The sequence below is a fragment of the Colobus angolensis genome, unplaced genomic scaffold (assembly GCF_000951035.1).
Source record: "Colobus angolensis palliatus isolate OR3802 unplaced genomic scaffold, Cang.pa_1.0 Scaffold239, whole genome shotgun sequence".
NCBI lineage: Eukaryota > Metazoa > Chordata > Mammalia > Primates > Cercopithecidae > Colobus > Colobus angolensis.
Window position 1 is genome coordinate 1,597,701 of NW_012115588.1, and position 13,990 is coordinate 1,611,690.

Below are 13,990 nucleotides of genomic sequence, written 5' to 3' on the forward strand. Positions count from 1 at the left end.
AGAACTTGTTTTCTTAAAACAAACTTTTACTTCAATAACAAAGTATTAAAGACAAAATAAAAGAAAAAAATTTTATAAGAAAACAAGCTTTATGGAGGCAGAACACATAAAGCTCTTTGTTGAAATATGCTCTAAATAATAAAAAATAAACATTTAATAAAAGTTGCTGGTGCCTGTAATCCCAGCTTCTTGGGAGGCTGAGGAGGGAGGTTTGTTTAAGGTCCAGAGTTTGAGACCAGCCTGGGCAACACAGTGAGACCCCAGTGGGGGCAGGAGGGTGAAGGTTTCTGGGTGGCCTCTCACCCCAGGGTGCACCTTACAATGACCCCGAGGTGCCAGGGATCAGGGTTGGTCTGGCACCTACACAGGCTCACGAAAATTTAATGGATCTTTGTTCTCTGAAAGGGAACAGGAAGGTAAACACAGGCTGGCCACTGTTTTGTTTCAGTAACTGGAAAGGCTGCTCTCATTTGATCTCCAATTTTTTTTTTTTTTAAACAAACAATGCTTCAGAGAAAAACTTCTACTGACTCAAATTACAAAAGCATCCATTGCAGGGAGTCGGGGGACTGAACAATGCAGGTCTCTGGACTGGCCTGCCGGCTGTGCCAGGGCCCCTACAAGGCGACCCAGCACTGACCCGTGGGGACAGCAAGGCTGGGGTTGCTGGAGGCCTCCAAAGGTGGCTGGAGTGCCTCTCTGCCAGCGATGGTCACAGAACGAAGTTGCCCTGACAAAAGGCCGGGACACTGAAAGTTTGGAGATGGAACAAGCCAGTGAGCCTCAGCTGCCCCCACCAAGACTCACTGCCAGGAAATGCCCAGTCAGCAAGCAACTGCCTGAGGGAAACGAGCCCCCTCTGCTCGAGGCTGGGGTGAGGCACAGGGTATGCTGTTGCCCAGAGTGGCTCATGGGAGCCGTGGCCCTGGCTGCCCATCCCCAGGCACCGCCACACCCTCACTGGCAGTGAATGTGCTGGGGCTTGTCCACTCCGGCCCTGGCCTCTGGCTCCTTGGGCTGCCTGGTTCTCTGCCAGCACAACCCTTGGCTCACTTGGTGCCACCTGGCTAGGTGTGCTGCCTCCACCACAGCACAGCAACTTAGCAGTGCCCACTGCACCCCGAGGGCCACAGTGTGTCTCTATAACATTCCCAAACCACAACCCAGAATGTCCCTGACACTCAGACCTTCTCTGTCGAGCTGTTTCTCTTTGGACTCTGAAAACAGCTGTTCTCTATGGCTGTGAGGCCAAGTGTTTGCCCAGGTTGGTCACCTAGAGCCACACCCAGTTCCTCTAAGCCTAGAAATGAGGGGTGCTGAGGGTGCCAGGCCTGGAATGCCTGGCTCCTGAGAGTCCTCTCTCCCCTTGGCTCTCCTGCTGATAAATGGGTTCCCGAAATGACCTCAGAGGACGCTGCCCCTTTCATGTTAACCACAGGGCCCCCTCCTCCCCACTGTGGCTTGGCAGAGGTCTTTGTAGGGTACTCTTGCAAGGCATCCCTCAGTCAGGGGGATATGGAAGTCAAAGCAGAGGGGCCGGCGCTCTGAAGCCCACCACTGGGCTCGCAGGCTGCCCCATCCTAGGTCATCCCAGCCCTGGGAGGACCAGACACCTCTTCACTGAGGTCTGAACCCTGAAGAGGGATACGGGAGACAGGCAATTCCCCTCTGCTTGCTCACTCCCAAAGTTGTGTTCCGTCTTCCCTGGAAGACAGATGCTGGTAGAGCCACATGCTTCTATCTGCCTCTGCCCACCCCTGGGGCCTGCTGTGTGCCAGACACTTGGTGGCACTTCATATTTCTCATTTAAGCCTCATGACAACCTTGTGAGGTAGTTTTATCCACCCACATTATGGAGAAGGAGACTGAGGCTAAAGGTGCCATGACATACTCAAGGGCTCACAGCTAGAGGGTGGTTAGGATCACATGGGAGCCCAGGGCTGTCCACCTCTAAGGCTAAGATACCACGTGGTATTTCATAGCACATCCGCACTCAGCTAGAAAACATTCCTCTATGACAGTGTTTAGAAGGATGATTGCCAGGCAATGCTGGGGATGATGCTTGAATTTCATGACTTGGTCTCCTCACATGTGAAGCCTGGAATAGTAACTTCTGCTCTACCTGACTTACAGCAGAGATCAGAGCATCAAATAATGGTTGCTAAAATACCTTGGAAAAGGAAACAGTCCTATCTAGATGAAATGTGTTCATACCATAGACATGACAGAGACCAGCTCTTGTTCAGTGATCCCCTACCTGCTGCCTGCTTCCTCTGCTCCTCAAACAGATCAGCCGAGCTTATGGAGGAACTCGCCGACAGCCTCTCTAGGCGGGCCCTGGTCTCATACTAGAGAAGACAAGGAAAAGGAAACGTTAGGCTCCGAAGATCGTGGGCAGTTTTACAAGAATCACCGAGGAGCTGTCATTTCAAAGTGTTTGCCCCCCAGGCTCTTTCTCTCCAACAGTTACTGAATGCCACTGCCAAGGCCGGGTCCTGCGGGACAGCACAAAGCTCATGTTCTGCATGGGAGGCAGGTCACAGGCCAACCGATCAACATACAGCACCTCAGCCAAGACCGCCAGTGCGGAGGCAGTCAGAGGAAGGGAGAGCAGCATCTCTCTCCTGCTGCTGCTTCTAGCCAGCGGGCAGCAAAGGCCACTCTAAGAGGCTCTTTTCCAAGCCCCATGACACTATTTTAAAACTGAACTTGAATGTCAACTTTGAAGCAAGGCAGATATGATGGACCGTGGGAACAGCGAGGGGCAATTCTACTTTCAAAATCATGGTGAAATGTTATACTTGCAGAAGTTTGAACTTCTGCAAAATACATTCAGCACATTTTAGGGAACCATGATCCAAATAGTCAGAGGCACACTAGCCATTCAGGATGAGAGGGAAGACGTAAACCTCCCCACTTCCACTTGAGTCTTACAGCTTAGCAAGACCTCACTCTGATGAGTTCATTAACATTTCTTTCTTTTTTTTTTTTAAGACAGAGTCTCACTCTGTCACCCAGGCTGGAATGCAGTGATGTGATCTTGGCTCACTGTAATCTCTGCTTCCGGGTTCAAGCGATTCTCTGCCTCAGCCTCCCAAGGAGCTGGACTACAGGCACGCACCACCACACCCAGCTAATTTTTGTACTTTTTATAGAGACGGAGTTTCGTCATGTTGGCCAGGCTGGTCTCGAACTCCTGGCCTCCAGTGATCCACCTGCCTCAGCCTCCGAAAGTGCTAGGATTAAGGCGTGAGCCACAGTGCCTGGCCAAGTTCATTAACATTTCTGAGAAAAGCCAACAACCTGAACATAAATATATGCACTCCCCAGAAACATATCTGGCCAGGCATGGTGGTTCACGCCTGTAATCCCAGCACTTTGGGAAGCCAAGGCAGGCAGATCACCTGAGGTCAGGAGTTCAAGACCAACCAGCCTAGCCAATATGGTGAAATCTCATCTCTACTAAAAATACAAAAATTAGCCAGGTGTAGTGGTGCATGCCTGTAGTCCCAGCTACTTGGGAGGCTGAAGCAGGAGAATTCCTTGAACCTGGGAGGCGGAGGTTGCAGTAAGCTGAAATTGTGCCACTGCACTCCAGCCTGGGTGACAGGGAGGCCGCGTCTCAAAAAAAAAAAAGGAAACATATCTATGTGCTTCATTTCACTATGTTTAAAAGTTATTAAGTAAATTACAAATTACAGCTGCATCAACAATTGTTTGAAATACATTCAAAAGATACTGGATAATGGCTATTCCAAACACCGAGAGAGGAATAAGAGAACTGTGAGGTAAGTCCTTGTCTTGTAAACACTCCTCTTGCTGAGGCAGCAAGCACACGATCAGTTACACAGACCTGGGTTCAAGTCCCGACTCCAGCACTTTCAGGCTGGAGGGCATCTGGCAGCCTGAACCTAGCTCACTCAGGATCTCCTCCCCAATGCCCACACCCACACTTCTTTCCTGCATTATGCGGCACCCAAATAAACTCTCTGGACCCTTACATCAGCCTGGGCTTGTCTTCCAAAGTACATATCTGATGAAATGGCCTTGACATTGCCAAACTTCTTCTGGGCCTCATCTGTATTTTCAACTGGCTCATAATCTGGCTTGCGGCGAGCAGTAGGTCTGCAATTAAAAACAGCCAAATTAGGTTAACTAATTTGAGGTGAAGCAAATGTGTTTCATACTCATTTTATTTTTTAAAATGCCAATAGCAGTAAATTTTGTAAAAGGATTTTAGGCCATTTTTAAAAGCCTGAAAATTCTAATTAAAAAAAAAAAAAGAATAAATATCCAAACAATACAACATTTGAAGGAATTTCTGTTTAAAATGGGCTCTGTTATTTCACATTTCAGATCAACTGGTAAACACTGAATACATTGTTTGGAATGTCCATAGGACACTGCTCTCTCTACATTGTATAGGATATAAAATGTCCCAGTTTCCTGGGACAATTTCAAGTCACACCTGTTGTCCCAACATATTAGTAGTGTCCCTTTGCACTCTCAGAAGTTCTCTGGTTGGAAAATAAATTCATTCATAATCACCAAAAACTGGAGACAGTCCTTCAGTAGGTGAATGGATAAACTTGGCAATTAGGAATGAACACAAGAATGAATGAGTCTTGACCAAGTGTGCTAAGAAAAGTTAAACCAGAGTAGGAAGGCCAATTGCTACATGACTCCACTTATATGACATCTGGGAAAGGCAAAATTGTAAGGCCAGAAAACAGACCTGGGGTGACCTGCGGCCAGGGGCAGGGGAGGGGGGACTACAAAGGGCATGGGGAAAATTTGGGGGTGATGGGAACCGTTCTGTTCCTTGGTTTTGGTGGTAATTACATGAATGTATGTGCTTGTCAGAACTGTAAGTTTAAAAAGATGAATTTTATTATATGTAAATAATATCTTAAAATTGGGGGAAAAAAGGCCAGGTGAGGTGGCTCATGCCTGTAATCCCAGCACTTTGGGAGGCTGAGATAGGCGGATCACGAGGTCAGGAGACTGAGACCATCCTGGCTAACACGGCGAAACCCCATCTCTCCTAAAAATACAAAAAAATTAGCCAGGCATGGTGGCCAGCACCTGTAGTCCCAGCTACTTGGGAGGCTGAGGCAGGAGAATGGTGTGAACCCAGGAGGCAGAGCTTGCATGAGCCGAGATTGTGCCACTGCACTCCAGCCTGGGCGACAGAGTGAGACTCAATCTAAAAAACAAAAAATTGGGGAAAAAGGTGAAACCTTCCTGGCCTAGGCCACCCCGACCCATGGATCAGAATCTTCAGGGAAGAGGCCTCCACACACACATTTATTTCAAGGTCCACAGAAGATTCTGATGTGCACCTCCTATTTAAAATCAGTAATTTAAAATCAAAACAGGCCAGGCATGGTGGCTCACACCTGTAATCCCAGCACTTTGGGAGGCCGAGACAAGTGGATCCATCTGAGGTCAGGAGTTTGAGACCAGCCTGTCCAACATGGTGAGACCCTGTCTCTACTAAAAACACAAAAATTACCCCGGCATGATGGTGCGCACCTGTAGTCCCAGCTACTCGGGAGGCTGAGGCAGGAGAATTGCTTGAACCTGGGAGACAGAGGCTGCAGTAAGCTGAGATTGCACCACTGCACTCCAGCCTGGGCAACAGAGTGAGACTCCGTCTCAAAAAAAAAAAAAAAAAATCAAAACAATATTCCTGAAATAGTAGAACAAAATTATTCACTAGTCTTACAAAAGGTTTCAAAAGGTTTTCTTTTTTGAGGGGGACAAGGTCTTATTCTGTTGATCAGGCTGGAGTACAGTGGCATGATCACAGCTCACTGCAGCCTTGTACTCCTGGGCTCAAGTGATCCTTCGACCTCAGCCTCTTGAAGTGCTGGGATTACGGGAATGAGCCACCGTGCCCAGCCCCTTACAAAGGTTTTCATGTCATCATGTTATTAGCAATTTTTTCCCAGAAATGCATGGATTCACTACTACAACCCCACAGTTCTGCATTCATACCTGTCTGAATAGCCTGTGGTTTTCAGAATGGTTTCAGTATCTTTGCTGGTCTCTTTTTTCCAGTAGGAATCTGAACTGTCATCCCAGCTAGAGAAAGAACTGCTCCTTAACTCCACTGCCTCGTCGAAGTACCTGTATGAGCAAGAGTACAACAGTGACTTTGGAGGTCCTGGCTGACACTCGTTCTGGGGTCTCTCACTTCCACGGATGTGGGGGATGCCTCCTTGAAGTTAATGGCAGTCACGTTACTAGGTCTAGCCAATGAGACAGGAGCAGACACGAGGTGTGTCATTTCCAAGGCCTCTCAAGTACCTGTGTTCAACCTTGCCCAGTCCTCTCTTCCCAAGCGACACAGAAGAGACTGTGTTCCAGATGCTACAGTCTCAGGTAGGTAAAACCTGGACAATCAAAGTGATACATGGAGGACAGGTACTCTAGAGAACCATCTGCACCCTCAGCTGAGTTTATGTGAAAAAGAAATCAACTGCCATTGTGTTCAGCCCTTGAGATCTGGGGGATGTTTGTTACCTTAGTATTACCTGGCCTATCCAGACAACACAGGGCATCTTTAAATGTTATTCACCACAGGTTACACATTTCACTCTCTTTAGGTCTTACTCTGCCTGGTTAGGCAGTCACAAATAACACCGCTGGGCCTAGAGAACTGACTCCATACAGGGAGCTTCTTGTTGGCAATCACTTCCATGTTAAGTACATTCAATGAAAATGATGTAAATGACGCTAATTAACCCCCTCCTGGAGTTGGATACAAAGCTACGGATCATTGATCACTGGACCATTCTGCAGATACGCTCTCAGCCTGGAGCCTGCAGTAAACTTGATCTGATTTGCAAGCATCTCAGGAGAGCCTGGTCTTCGGATCAGCTTACACTTTAACCAATTATCACCGAGCCGGGCATTGCTCAGAGAGCAGCACTCAGTGGCGGCCTTTTGTCCTGTGTGATTAGAGAAAAATCTTTGACCAAGAGCAGCAAGGTCTGCCCGGAACAGGAGCGACTGACAGGCAAGGTGGATGTGCCAAAGCCTTGAGAAAAAGTGACCATCAAGCAGCCAGGCACCGTCTCTCACACCGGTAATCCCAGCACTTTGGAAGGCCAAGGCAGGTGGACTGCTTGAGCCTGGGAGTTCCAGACCAGCCTGGGCAACATGGCAAAGCCCCATCTCGACAAAAAATGCAAAATAAATAAATAAACAAATAAAATAACTGTTTCCTGACCATCTCTGGGGATTAAAAGAAAAAAATTAATGGGGCATGGTGGCACACCTAGAGTCCCAGCTACTTGGGAGGCCGAGACTGCAGTGAGCTGTGATGATGCCACTGCACTCCAGCCTGGGTGACAGGATCACCTGAGCGTGGGAGGCTGAGGCTGAGATGAGCCGTAATCATGCCACTGCACTCCAGACCGGGTGATAAAGTGAGATACTGTCTCAAAACAAAAAGTGACTCTGCTATGCCAGAATTCACAACAGCTTAGGATGGAAAAGCAGTCTGGCCAGATATACACACCTCATGAAGGCAGTCCAAGAAGTTCAGAGGAGAGAGGCAGATCCCAGGGAGGTCTTAGGAAAGGAAGGGTGACAGAAGAGAACACAGAGGCCTTAACAGACATCATCCAGGCTTTCTCCAGAGAGTAAGGACAGGAAGCACACTGGAAACAAGGTGAGCACCAAGCTCCGTGCTATAAGGAGTTGCACAAAAGATGGAGATCATAGGTCAGGGGGGCCAGTAACCAAAGGCCAATGTAAGAGGAAAGCAAGAACCCCTAAGAGCAAAGAGGCCAGGGACCTCAGTGAACCAAGATCTGGGTGGGGCAATGGTAAGAACCAATTTACTCTTTCTTGGCAGAAAACAAAACAAAACAAAAAAAGGGACAGAGTTTGATAAACCTGCTGTTTGGAGCAGATGGTATGACATTACATCCTTAATAGACAGAAAGTAGAATTTCTAAATGTGGCTTCTGCCTTCTCTGGCAAGAAGGTCATTAAGAACAAATCTCATGACACTAGCACCTTCTCCTTAGGAAGGAAAACGCGGTGTTCAAAGTGTATCTGGATTTCAGCTAGAAACCGACCAGGCTTTCCCCATGGTGGATGAGTAGATCTGTACTGCACCCAGGCTCTGCCTGGAGGAAGAGAGATGACCCATTCCCCTTCAGAGAAGAGAGATCAGGACACTGAAGGAACTGGAAGTTACATCAGAGGAAGGTTCAAAAGATGTGGGATGTGTGCTGGCCTGGAAGGTGATATTCACATGTTTGAGGGACTTACTTTAAGGGACCATAAAAAAACTAAGACCAATTCAATGAGGAATTTTAAAACTACTTAATAAGCACCTATGAGGAGTCAGGCACTCTGCTAGGGGAAGACACAGGGCAAGAAGACACATTCAGCTCCTGCCCTCATGAAGCTTGTGAACTGGCTTATGGAATGGAGGCTGACTTGAGCGCAGAAGCCTCAGAAGCTGTGTTAATGAAAGGGAGAGTTTCTCACGGAGCTGCCCTGGGACCAAATGGCTGCCTTGAGGAGAAGGAAGGGTACAGTAGAGGCTGGATAGCCCAGGAGTGGGAAGAGGGGGGTCAGCACTGGACTGGTGCAGGGTGAGGGTGAACTTCCAGGTTCTTCATGACTCTGTGATACTAAATTTTGAAGATTGAGCAACACTCTAAGTACATAACATTCTTCATTCTTATAAGCCAATGTGCTTATCCTGAAATGTAGGGGAATCCGATTACTTTTTTTTTTTTTTTTTTGAGACGGAGTCTCGCTCTGTCACCCAGGCTGGAGTGCAGTGGCCAGATCTCGGCTCACTGCAAGCTCTGCCTCCTGGGTTTATGCCATTCTCCTGCCTCAGCCTCCCGAGTAGGTGGGACTACAGGCGCCTGCCACCACGCCCGGCTAGTTTTTTGTATTTTTTAGTAGAGACGGGGTTTCACCAGGTTAGCCAGGATGGTCTCGATCTCCTGACCTCGTGATCCGCCCGTCTCGGCCTCCCAAAGTGCTGGGATTACAGGCTTGAGCCACCGCTCCCAGCCCCGATTACTTTTAAGTGACTGAACTATTCAGAAGTCAAAGGAGAGAGACAGCCATCGGCTTGGGTCCCCCGACCAGCATAAGCCTGTGAGGCAGCAGTCGGTGCGCGGGCTAGGTGGCGCCTTCTCTGTCTTCCAGTTACCCATGAGAGACTCTCTGTGCTCATGCTAAGCAGGAGAAACTCAGTAGGAGGACTGGCAACTCACTAAGGGGACGGACAGACCACCAGCCAGGCCTCCAGCTGACCCTTGAAAGGACAGGGTGAGTGGGACCACTAACGGCCACTAGTCCCTGCTCAGAAACAAAGAGACTTTCCTTCCTCATCGCCAAATCTTTATTGGCTTTCTAATGCTTTGACTGTGTAGCTCTCAATGCTTTTTTACTTTTATTTTTGCCCTCCCTCCCACTGTCTTTACCCAATCTTGAAAACATTCCTTAAAATCCCTTGATAAGAGCATCCTAATATCACATTCTCTCTGATTTAGAGCCATAGACAGTTGTCTATTCTAATGAAGGCCATGCTGGCTTTGTAAGGCTGAGCAAATTGTTCTGGTTTCATTATCTTGTACTCAATATATAATTATACTGTTTGTATCCTGGAAATAATGGAACTCAATAATAATAATAATAAAAAACAAGGACAGGTTTTATCTTATTTTTAACAGAAACAGAACTCTTTCATAATTCATAATACTCAAGTTCTAATGGGCTAATGAATAATTTGAAAGCAATAAGAGCTCTTCATCGAACTAATATATTTGCTTTCAGAGTCCACGTTTACTTTACCTCAGTTGCCAAAGTACCTAATGGTACCCTCATTCTACTAATGGTGGTCACCCTACCAAGGAGGACTAGAGAAGGCATTTATGTTCCTATTAGACAATCTGCAGGGCGTAATAAACAATACACCAAGGTCTCTCTGGCAAGCGTCCAGGAGGCATGGTCTATATAAATATGCCATCTGCTCCCAGGTTTCAAACTGTAACAGTTTCATAGCAACAGTGGCTTCTGGGGCTAACCCTTTTGATTAAGCCTTGGAAGGAGGCGAAGTCTGAAAGATCCCTGAAGCTCTTACAAGGCAGAAAGGCCCACAGGGGCCTGTCGGTGACCTGGAGCCAGTGAGGGTCTCTGAAGTTCCCATTAGGCAACCTCACTTAGAGTTCTCTTAGCAACCCGGCTACCAAGCAAGAGTACTGATTTAACTTAAATTGTCTCTTTTTTTTGAGACAGAGTCTTGCTCTGTTGCCCTGGCTGGAGTGCAGTGGTGCAATCTAATCTCATGGCAACCTCTACCTCCCAGGTTCAAGTGATCCTCCCACCTCAGCCTCCCAAGTAGCTACGACTACAGGCATGTGCCGCCATGCTTGGCTAATATTTTTGAAACTTTTTGTAAAGAAGAGGTCTCACTATATTTCCCAGTCTGGTCTTGAACTCCTGGGCTGGAGTGATCCTCCTGCCTTGGCCTCCCAAAGTGCTGGTATTATAGGTGTGAGCCACCGCGCCTAGCCTTAACTTTCTTTACTATCATCTGTAGAAGTTGCCAATAAGCAGTGAAAAAATCAAAGATGTTGTGAGAAGCCACACAGACAAATACAGACCTGTATTACCAAGTGTTTCCTCTGACCCACACTTAGTCCATCATTTAATATTCATATCTGAAATGATTTGACATGCATGCAGTTTCCAAATCAAATTGCGCATTTAATTTTATTCTGTGTAAAATCTATTTACATACCTTTAAAAGGCATGATTTGGGTATCACTTCTGAGTGAAGTGAAACTTGATGCATTATACAAGCTGCAAAGGATAGGCAAATATAAAACCACCCAAGTCTCTGAAAATATCACCATGGAACATCACTAAACTACTACCTTTTTTTTTTTTTTTGGTAAAATCCTTAGACTTGAAATAATTTGGAGCTATACTTAAGAGACATTTTTTAAGGATAGTATTCTTTGTACAATTCCTTGTCTATAAACATTGACAGGAAAATATACAATTTCACAATTAGATTCTAGGTAATATATTTATATCTGTTCTATATATGAAGTGTGTGTGTGTGTATATACACACACACACACATATACACACACACATATATATCTTTTATACATATGAAAACGCTTCAAACCTATAAATTGCCAGACAACTCTAATGCCCTCCGAGATGTAAGCGATGGAGCCTTCCGGTAAGCACCACCCATTACTGACAGGCACACCTTCAGTTTTCATGAACTGCTAACCCAAAGGTGGTCCTCAATGTGGTTAGTTTAACTACTTAACAATAGTAATTAAACATTTAGGCTGGGCATGGAGGCTCATGCCTGTAATCCCGGCACTTTGGGAGGCTGAGGCCAGCAGATTACTTGAAGTCAGGGGTTTAAGACCAGTCTGGCCAACATGGCAAAACCCCATCTCTACTAAAAATACAAAAAATTAGCCGGGTATGGTAGCACACACCTGTAGTCCCAGCTACTCAGGAGGCTGAGGCAGGAGAATCGCTTGAACCTGGGAGGTGGAGGTTGCAGTGAACCAAGATCATGCTACTGCACTCCAGCCTGGGTGACAGAGTGAGACTCTATCTCATAAACAAACAAACAAAAAACATTTAGACTGAATCACACGTCTCTTAAACTGAGTTTCTACATTATCATATAGCAGCTAAACATAGTAACAGCCAAGCACCATTCTAAATGTGCTATAGTATTCGCAGTATCTCATTTGATCCTCACACAACCCTATCAGGTAGGTACTACTAGAGTCCCTAATTTACAGATGAGGAAGCTACAGCACCAAGAAGTTAAATAACTTGGCCCAGGTCACACATAAGTGAAAGCCAGGATTCAAATCCATGCCATCTGGCCCCTGGGCCCATATTCTTACCCCTCTGTTCCTGAGCTGTGCCCTCTCCAGTGAAATCACAGGTTCATTTGGTACTTTTTTAGCAGACCTCTCCCTGGGCTGGGCAGGTCCTTACAAAGTGAACTGACTCAAGTTTAAACTTGTTTTCTTAGCTCTGGCAGGCCACTTGACCGTGCACTGATCTCCACAGTCAGCTTCACACTAGAGTTATGCATTTTGTCTCAACCAGATAGTGAGTGCTGAAAGAGAGAAACCTGGGCTTTACTATGGGATCCCCTCAAGGTGCAGTCATGTTCCTTATTAATAAATATACACACCTATAGAGTTTATTTAATGTACGATTGTACCAACTGGAGTTTTCTGAAGCTGGCATTATGAAGCACAGAAATCTGCTGAAGCCCTGAGAAAGAGCTGTGAAATATTCCAACTGCTGGACTAAAACTAAACAACACACATCTTCAGGATTTTGCAGTTTTCTCCAATTTCATAATTTAAATAAACACATCTCTCCTACCTTTAATTTTAACTCACAGTTGCTGATTTTATTATCAAACATTTTAATATTAGCAAACATTGTCCTTTCACAAATGTTTCTCTAATTTTTATTCCAAAGAATACCTTTGGCTTCAGTCAAAGCTTTTAAAAACAGTGAAGTAAACTGATTTGTAATTTCTCCTAATGCAAATAAACTAATCAATCCATACTAATCACTACTTTTCAAAATGACACTTCAACAATGATTTGTCATAGAGTACCTTGAGCTGGAAGTAAAATATGAATCGTCACTGTCATCGTTATACTTTTTTCTTGGTTTTGCCATGATGGGTGATTCCTGTTCTATGGTCTGCATATCTGAAGTCACTGAATGTGAAATACTACTTGAGAAAACAGAAAAATATATATATTAGTAAGTTCACAAACTTTTGTTTCACCAAAATAAACAAAGCTTTATATTTTGAACAAAGACAAATTTATTAGAAGGGTTAAAAACACAAGCAATAAAAGAAATTTTTTTTCTGGTGCAAGCTTTCAAAAATGTTAAAATTTTGTGAGGACTGTGTCTACACAAAATACAGTCACAAATATTGGTTATGGGCCGGGCGCGGTGGCTCACGCCTGTAATCCCAGCACTTTGGGAGGCCGAGGTGGGCGGATCACGAGGTCAGGAGATTGAGACCATCCTGCTAACACGGTGAAACCCCGTCTCTACTAAAAATACAAAATATTAGCTGGGCATGGTGACGGGCGCCTGTAGTCCCAGCTACTCGGGAGGCTGAGGCAGGAGAATGGCGTGAGCCCGGGAGGTGGAGCTTGCAGTGAGCCGAGATCGCGCCACTGCACTCCAGCCTGGGCAACAGAGCGAGACTCCGTCTCAAAAAAAAAAAAAAAAAAAAAAAAAAAAATATATTGGTTATGTCTATGGCTTCCTCTCCGGTAGGTGCTTCATGAAGAGCCAGACCTTTTTAAAGAGCCAAATTTGAAATTTTTCATGTTATAGTGAATACCAGAGCAAAGCAAAAATAATTAGAGGAGTTAATGAATAACAAAAAAATCCTCTAAAGTTGAAACTAACACAGTCCAAGAAAAATCCACCAATGATTGGCACACTGTTTTAAATTCTAACTTCAAGAAAGCAGTCTCACATACCTTCTGCAATTTCCAAATCCCATGCCGAGTCTGTCTGAGTCAACATTTTTTTTGCCACTAATGTTCAACTTTTCATCTTTCTTCATTTGAATTTCAAGATCCTTATAGGCTAATCGTAATGATGAAACACTGCCAGAAAAACCAAATACTCCTTAATTTAGCTTTAATCCTTTGTTCTTACATTAAAATAGCAAGCAAAATTAAACATGTAATTTATACTTTTAGCTCCATGATTCTTTCCATAATTAACAATTAAGAAGGCAAGTTGGCGTTTTTTCTACCTGCCTTTTTTGAATAGACGTTTAAGAAAATTTGAATGAGCTTACAGCCCCCTTCTCATTGCTGCTCAACCTATGCCACTGTTCAAGCTTAGTTCACATTACCTATTATCCTATTATTGTATAATAACATAATGTATACCCAAATCACTT

At 45.3% G+C, this 13,990-nt stretch overlaps 1 protein-coding gene across 1 annotated transcript in view; it reads right to left on the bottom strand.

Moving 5' to 3' along the window:
- ARFGAP3 (ADP-ribosylation factor GTPase activating protein 3) overlaps positions 1-13,990 on the bottom strand; it is a 64,848-nt gene that overhangs the window by 8,901 nt on the left and 41,957 nt on the right. The window contains exons 10-14 of the mRNA XM_011945140.1: positions 13,560-13,688; positions 12,668-12,790; positions 6,001-6,132; positions 4,002-4,125; positions 2,258-2,348 (exon numbers count right to left, since the gene is read on the bottom strand). Of these exons, the coding sequence (XP_011800530.1) occupies positions 2,258-2,348; positions 4,002-4,125; positions 6,001-6,132; positions 12,668-12,790; positions 13,560-13,688 (599 nt within the window). The remainder of the gene's footprint in view (positions 1-2,257; positions 2,349-4,001; positions 4,126-6,000; positions 6,133-12,667; positions 12,791-13,559; positions 13,689-13,990) is intronic.